At 33.3% G+C, this 7,062-nt stretch overlaps 1 protein-coding gene across 3 annotated transcripts; it reads right to left on the reverse strand.

The window, feature by feature from the left end:
* Window positions 1–490: 490 nt before the first annotated feature.
* Window positions 491–6,711, reverse strand: LOC115712994 (filament-like plant protein 3). Of its 3 annotated transcripts, none has more exons than XM_030641456.2 (5): window positions 6,153–6,481; window positions 5,527–5,691; window positions 3,270–3,450; window positions 1,725–3,070; window positions 491–1,142 (listed from the first exon to the last, which is right to left on the reverse strand). In XM_030641456.2, exons 2-5 carry the CDS (start codon window positions 5,635–5,637, stop codon window positions 774–776), a joined length of 2,007 nt encoding a protein of 668 aa, XP_030497316.2. In that variant the 5' UTR covers window positions 5,638–5,691; window positions 6,153–6,481; the 3' UTR covers window positions 491–773. The 3 variants fall into 3 exon arrangements, with proteins under 3 accessions (XP_030497316.2, XP_060970199.1, XP_030497315.2); XM_061114216.1 differs by lacking the exon at window positions 6,153–6,481 and adding an exon at window positions 5,931–6,060; XM_030641455.2 differs by having other exon boundaries at window positions 5,527–6,711.
* Between the last annotated feature and the right edge of the window lie 351 nt (window positions 6,712–7,062).

The following is a 7,062-nucleotide window of genomic DNA, read 5'->3' on the forward strand; positions in this document are numbered from 1 at the left end:
GTACTTCCAACATTTACCTGCCCTAGAACACTCTAAAAGGGAATGGGAAAGTATGGGTCATCGAGAATCTTTCTTGAGAAAAGATTAACTTTAGAAGGAAGAAAGTGGTTACAAGTTTTCCAAATAAAATGTTTAATTTTAAGAGGAATATTCAAAGACCAAACATATTTCCACCACTACTTAAAGGCATCAGGATTAGAGGAACTTGGATTGGGATGGATTGAGTTTACAAGATGGTAAATTGAAATGACAGTGAGGGTTCCCGAAGGACTACGTCCCCAAATGAGATAGTTCTTAGTATTGGGGTTAATTGGTATTTTGAGAATTGAGTTAACAAGATCTTCATCAAAGTAAAAGTCCGCTAATATTTTTAATGTTTTTTATTTTTTTTTTTAAAAAAAAGAAATTATTAAATGATGAAAAAAAATTAATAAAAGTTATAAAAATGTGAAAATTAAAAAACCAAAATATTTCAAACAAAACTCAATTATGATGTCACATCATCTTACTTAGATTATATAGATAGATTGGGAAAACCATACGTAATAGTAAGGGGTAAAAATGTATTTCCGATTTACTTATTGTTGCCACCACTTCAATAATTTTCGTTTCAACAAAGCATCGTGATTGTGAAAACTATTGATTTTACATACATTAATTCCCTAGTATAACAAGATGGTTGAACTTTACAAAGAGATACTTACACCTAGTTGCTTTATACAATTTATTTTATATTGATTTCCACTGATATTTTGGATTTAATTTAATAGAATTCAGTTTTTACTCTTTGGGAAAAGCTTTCCAAAACCATTTTGGTTCTTTTCAGAGTGAATGTCTGGATCTAAGGATAATGATGAATTTCTCTCACTTTTCTTATTTGAAGAATATGACCATTTATTTGCTGCTGCTTCTGAAAATGCAGCATCTCTTCCGGACAAACATAAATTAGTAGACCGCAAATTATGTGCTTCATTACCACTTTCGTAGCTCTGTATGTTGTCCACCACAATAGTAGGATGAAGATTCTCAGAGTCCAGTAGGAAATCTTCTAGACTAGCAAGAGACTTCAAATGCTGCCCAAGTGATGCTATTGTTTTCTGGCACTCGGCAAACTTATCCGCAGCCAAAGCTAGCTCGTTTTCCTATCATTAACAAGAAAAACCAAACCAAAATATAAGATGGAAATTTCTTTACCACCCAAAACCAAGTTATGAAGGCAGCTCAACAAGAAGTGCAAACTGTCATGTGTAGAAGGATGCCAATTTTAGTTTAGAGTAATGGATGACCACTAGCAAAGAACAGAAGCCCGTATGTGAAACTACAACTTAGGAAGCAATGGGTAACAGCCTAGGTACAAACCTTAGAAAAGCCAAAACTACACAGCAAATATGCAAGTAGTTGTTCTGTACGTCTATAAAAATGGGTAGCTAATATAGCACTAACAGCAAACATTCCAAAGAAGCTATTGTTATTAGGTTCAACAAGAATAAGGCAATCTTAGAAATAACAAAATTGTATATGATTTTATATAAAATGTTATTTTTCATTTTTTAGGAGGGCAAAAGATCAGCCATTTCGGTTGCACTACTTGTATGGTATATAGCTTCCACATTTACAGTTAAAAAAGAAAAAAATTTAGCTTAACTATATGTCCAGATTAATTAAATGTAAAGACTAGTTATTATTTGTTAAAAGGATTTAACTTTAAGATTCTAGTGTGTTACCTGCTTAATTTTTAGATTGAGGCTATCATTTTTGGTACGCTGGAACTCAGCCTCTCGCTGGTCCTCGGCTTCATGTTTTAGTTTAAATAGTTCATCCTCCAATTTCTGGCATTTGGCAATTTTATCAGCAGATAAAAGTCGCTCATTCTGAACCTCTTCCTCTAACGAAGCTGCTTTTAAGAGCAAGGTGTTGACCTCATTTTCAACTACTCTCAATCGAGACTCTGCCAATTCTCTCTTAGCTTGTGATGCTTTTACTTCTTCCTCTGCAGCTTTCTTTGATTCAGTAGCAAGAACCATCTTTATTTGCAGCTCCTGCAAATCCATTGCAGTTTCTACTAGCTGACTTTGTGATGTCTCAAGATGCTTTTTGCAAGCACTCAGTGCCTTCTCAAGTTCCTCTTTTTCTTCCACAATTTTTCTTAAATTCTCTTCAAGTTTTATAGTCTTTTGAACCATCACTTCAAGATCAGCTTTCAGGCTTTCGCCACCATTTGGTTGATCTAACATAGGTCCTGCCTCAACACATCTGCTTCCACTTTCTATGACTGGCAATGCAGCAAGCTTTTCCATTTCAAGAAAATCATCCATGAAATTGATATCTACTGAAGGAACCATTTTGTTTCTTTCATGGTTCTTTTCATTTTCATTTTGATGTTCTGTAACAAAAGAAGATCCCCGTAGACCTGACTGGCTTGAATCACTTTCATTTGGTTCAAAACTACTCATTTTATGAGAGCCATATTCAAGTGTTAGTAGCCTCTCTCCACAATCTGACTGGCTATCAGTGAGAGATTCTGCATATACTGAGGATGCATACTTTTGATCATTAGTCTGCGACACTTTTCGAGCTATGGCTTTGAGTCTCCGACAATCAGCTTCAAGCTTAGCCACCTTTTTTATGCTCTCTAAATATTGCTTACTGGCTGTTTCAGCAGCTTTAGTGCTCAGGTCTCGCTCAATAATCCTGATTTTAATTTCTTTGGCTTGAGAAAGGATCTCTAATTTAAGGGTCGAGTTCTCCTTCTCAGCAGCCTCAAGCTTTTGTTGAAGATCAGAATCAAAGGATGAATCGGTTTGCTTTTTAACACTTTGAAGCTGAACCTGAAGCTCAACTAGTTGATCCTCGAGGACAGATTTTAAAGATTCCCATTCATGAGTTTTCTTTGAAACCACTTCACGGATCTTCTGTTCCTGCTCTTCTCTTGCTTGTCGAAGTTGTCTCACACATTCCTTCAATGCCCCATCAAGATGACCAAGCCGGTCTTCAAGAGCTGAATTTTTCTGATTAGCTGTCTCAAGTTTCTGTTTTAAAGCCACCACTTCATTTTCGGCATTCTCCCATCCTTCAAAATTGCAAGAAATGTCACTAGCTTATAAATATATGAAAAGATAATAATTAAAGCATAAACAAATAGAATATATATTCTAAAAAATACTTTGATCCAGGTCTGAAGTTGCTTTACGTTTACTGACAAATTCTTATGAAAAAAAAAACTAATTTCTGATGGAAATGAAATACTGAAAAGTGAGAAAACTGAATACCTGAGACAGCTTCTTCTGCAACTTTAGCATGCTGTTTTACCAAGTCCTCCTTGGCACTAACGCTAAGAAGTGCAGCAGATAATTTGTCACTCAACGTCTTCACAGTTTCAGTAGTATCTTCATCGTTTAATGCAGCTTTGGAAGTGACTTCTGGTGATTGAGTGCTATGAGATGCATAAGCCTTTGACGAAACAGTAAAAGAAGAAAAAAAAAGTGTTTCAACACAGTAAACAGCATTATCAAAATGGAAATACATTTCTTCATACAGGGAAACACATGAGGCAAGCTCAAAACATGATAATAAAAGCTGAAAAAAGAAACCTGACATCATTTCTACAGAATAAAACCAACCATACATTCAAAGATTTAACACATACTTTCCTCCAAAATTAACAAAAGAGTGAGTGTCTTTATCAACTCACTTTCAGTTCTGGTTCATTATTTGGATTGTTCCATGCATGGAAGAACACTTGTTTTTAAAATTGACGACGTACAGACACATCTAATATAAATGTCAACTAGTTGTTGAAGCAATGTTCTGCTAGAATAATTCATCGAACCATGAATATGGTCAACATCATATAGATATTACATGTTCTTTGGTCAATTACCAACTTGACTTAATAGCAAAAATCCTAAAGGAAATCTTAAATTTCAATTATAGATTTTAACTGCTAGATCATAAAAAAAAATTGTTACTGAGGTTCTGAAGTCCATCACCAGCGAACCTTGTCAAAGTGAACATATTTGATAGATAAAAGATATTAAAAACAACAAGGGTAGACAAAGAAAGTGAGAAACATGAAACAAAAAACTGACAATTGAAGATACAGGATGTGTTAAAAGATCTACTTAAAGCCATAAAAACATCAGTATTGTAGGCAAGATTGGAAAATTATGACACAAAGAAATCAACAAGCAACCGGAAATATGAGTGACATATTAACTAGGTAAGAATAATATTTTCAATAAACATTTGTATTTATCATCAAAGAAAAGTTGCATATAAAAGAATGAAAGCACTTTCTTTGAGTTGCTAAGGGATATGGAAGCACAAAAACCAAACTCGAACTCAATTATTGACCTTAGCTTGTTGAAATGTATTGACTCGGTTATGAGAAGAAAATTTTCTTCCTTTACAGTGCATAGATATTCTTAAGGTATAAAAAGATAATAACTAAGCTCCATATGACTTTTCTGCCTTTCAAAAACTTCCAAAAGAAAACTAGCCAATCAGAATCACCAGTAAGGCCTTCTTCAGGCTCAGAATTATAATTTTATCAATGATAAAAGTAACCATTTCTGAATTCTTATTAAGCTGAACCTTTACATCTTTAACTCTTGCAACTTGTATTACCAGAGAAAGTAGGCATACATGTAAGGGGATTTCAGTTTAATCATTCCACATTGTAATGAATCTGAATTATCTATATACACAAAAGTGAACTTAGCAACTATCTTCAAGGCATATACACTAGCAGACTTCATTCAATTTAGGTCATATACATGTTAGAAAGGCATTTCTTTTTACTGCCATTTCTGGGATTTCAACCGTTACTTTGAGGTCCTATTTACATAGTCATAGGTATGTCTCCCAGTGGGTTATAGCCAAATTTCGTATATAAACTATGTACTCTTTTTTAAGAAATTTCAGATTTTATTGATAAAAACTACACTTGTTTTCCGACAAATTGATAAAGCACATTGAAGATATAAAATATACCCTTCTATCGAAATTTTTATGCGAGTCATAAATATCTATTACGTGTAACAATGCTTTTACGCTAGTATTCTTCTCTTTTTCCTCTAAACCAGCTATTGACCACGAATTCTAAAATTAGAATGAAAATCTGAAGAAATTTCCCCTATAACTAGAAATCGCTAGAGCTATTTATTTGCAATATAGACTTTACACTATATAATTGCTGGTATAATATTGGATTACACATACAAAACAATTTTGTGATTGAAAAGACTAAACAATCTGCTGAGCATAATTAACACAAATTACACCAAATATGTTGAATTGAAGCTATGGGCATACATACATCATCATTTCTACAATTCAAGCTATCTCATTTCTCATATAAGAAAGGTAAAAGTACAGAAAAGGCGTAAATTCAAAACTTTGCAACAAAGCCAATAACCTAACAAAAGTAGCAAGATTATGATTTCTAGCATAATCTCGGTAACAGGAAGAGTATTGGGTATCAACAAAATTGAAAAGATGACGATAAATGGAGCAAAGTGAATATACCTGATCATCGGAGAATCTTTCAGAATGAGAAGATAAGGATCCCGTACTCTCAGTCTCGCCTGGACTCTTCTCAGAAGATTTCCTCCGCCACAGCCAACTTTTTCTGTCCATCTTGGCAATGGCAGCCCTTTCAGAGGGCCTCCAACGACATTATCAGAGTACCATCTGAGATTTGCATAACAGCTTAAAAAAAGTAAGTAATAATAACCAAATCAAATCTGTTTTAAGTCTAAGAAACTAATGGAATCTGTTTTGTCTAATCTTAATTCTGAAAGCTTGGCGTAGACTTCACATAGTGAGTCCACAAACTAAAATTCAACCTTAACAACCCAAAATGAAAATGAAGGTTTGTAATGGTTGTTGGTGATGTCTTGAAAAACAATACTTGATGACAGGCCTACTACCTACTAGTATTTTCCCCAATTTTACGCCATAGTTAGTCCATCCGATAAGATAGAGAAAAATATGGGAGAGAAAGAGGACCACATGAGAGAGAGAATGGTGAAATTGACATAAAATCATTTTCAGAATATCAGACCCACCACTACTTCAAAGCCTGTATATATATGATATGTATGTATATATCCACATTAAATTACCAAAGAAAACAAGAGAGAATCAAGTACCTTTTTACATCTGCATTTATGCAGTTAGATCAGAAAGAAAGAGAGTGAGAGAGAGAAAGATAACTAACTAATTTTAATAATAGTATGGTGAATTATTTGAGTACAAGTGAAGAAGAAGAAGAAGAAGAAGAAGAGATTTGACAAGTGTCAGAGAGAATGAGGGGAGTAAGAGTTTAGAGATTGTCGTTTATATGTCATAATAATAATAATAAAGATAGATAAATAATAATAAGAAGAAAAGGGGATATAAGAGGAAAGGGTAGAGGTAGCTACTTCTACGAGTAGTAGTAGGGACCTCTTCGATTTGGATGTGTAATGTAATAATAATATATTCAGCCAGACCATTCTTTTTTATTTATTTATCCATTTTTGTGTATTTTTTTAAGAGATTTGGTTGTCGTTTTCGTTGTTTTCAAATCGTAATTGCGATATTCCCGCCCGGAGAAGTGGTTTTTCGGCCACCATTATTCCTTTCACAATAATTGCTCCATACCATATTAGACTGACTAGTACGAATATTTGCTGTCTTCTCTTACATTTATTCTACACATTCACACAATGCATAACTCAGACCTAAATCTTCTGTCCCATTTCTACCCTGTCTCACTGTCCCAAACCAATGAAAAAATTACAACTCAATTTAAATGCCACCAATATATTTTACCATTTTCTTCTAATATTCTTTTTTTTTTTTCAATTTAAAAAAGTAATAGCATTGAAAAAAAAAAATTAGTTTCTCTTAAAAAAAAAATCTCCAAATTTATTTTATAATATTAATCAACTTACATATTTTTTTCTTTTCAAAAAAAAAAAAAAAATACATACATACATACATCTTTTCAAAATGAGACAAATCTTTCTTTTCCCGGAGATATAAAAATTATACTATATTTAGCACAAAAAGTAATTT

Source organism: Cannabis sativa, chromosome 4 (genome assembly GCF_029168945.1).
Source record: "Cannabis sativa cultivar Pink pepper isolate KNU-18-1 chromosome 4, ASM2916894v1, whole genome shotgun sequence".
In the NCBI taxonomy this organism is placed as follows: Eukaryota; Viridiplantae; Streptophyta; class Magnoliopsida; order Rosales; family Cannabaceae; genus Cannabis; species Cannabis sativa.

What these genes read in the sequence shown, in the direction of transcription:
- LOC115712994 (XM_030641455.2), bottom strand. Translation starts at nt 5,637, where the DNA reads ATGGACAGAAAAAGTTGGCTGTGGCGGAGGAAATCTTCTGAGAAGAGT. An exon ending in AAAGATTCTCCGATGATCAG is followed by an intron (nt 3,451 to 5,526) that starts GTATATTCACTT and finishes GTTTCGTCAAAG; the next exon opens with GCTTATGCATCTCATAGCAC. An exon ending in TGCAGAAGAAGCTGTCTCAG is followed by an intron (nt 3,071 to 3,269) that starts GTATTCAGTTTT and finishes GCAATTTTGAAG; the next exon opens with GATGGGAGAATGCCGAAAAT.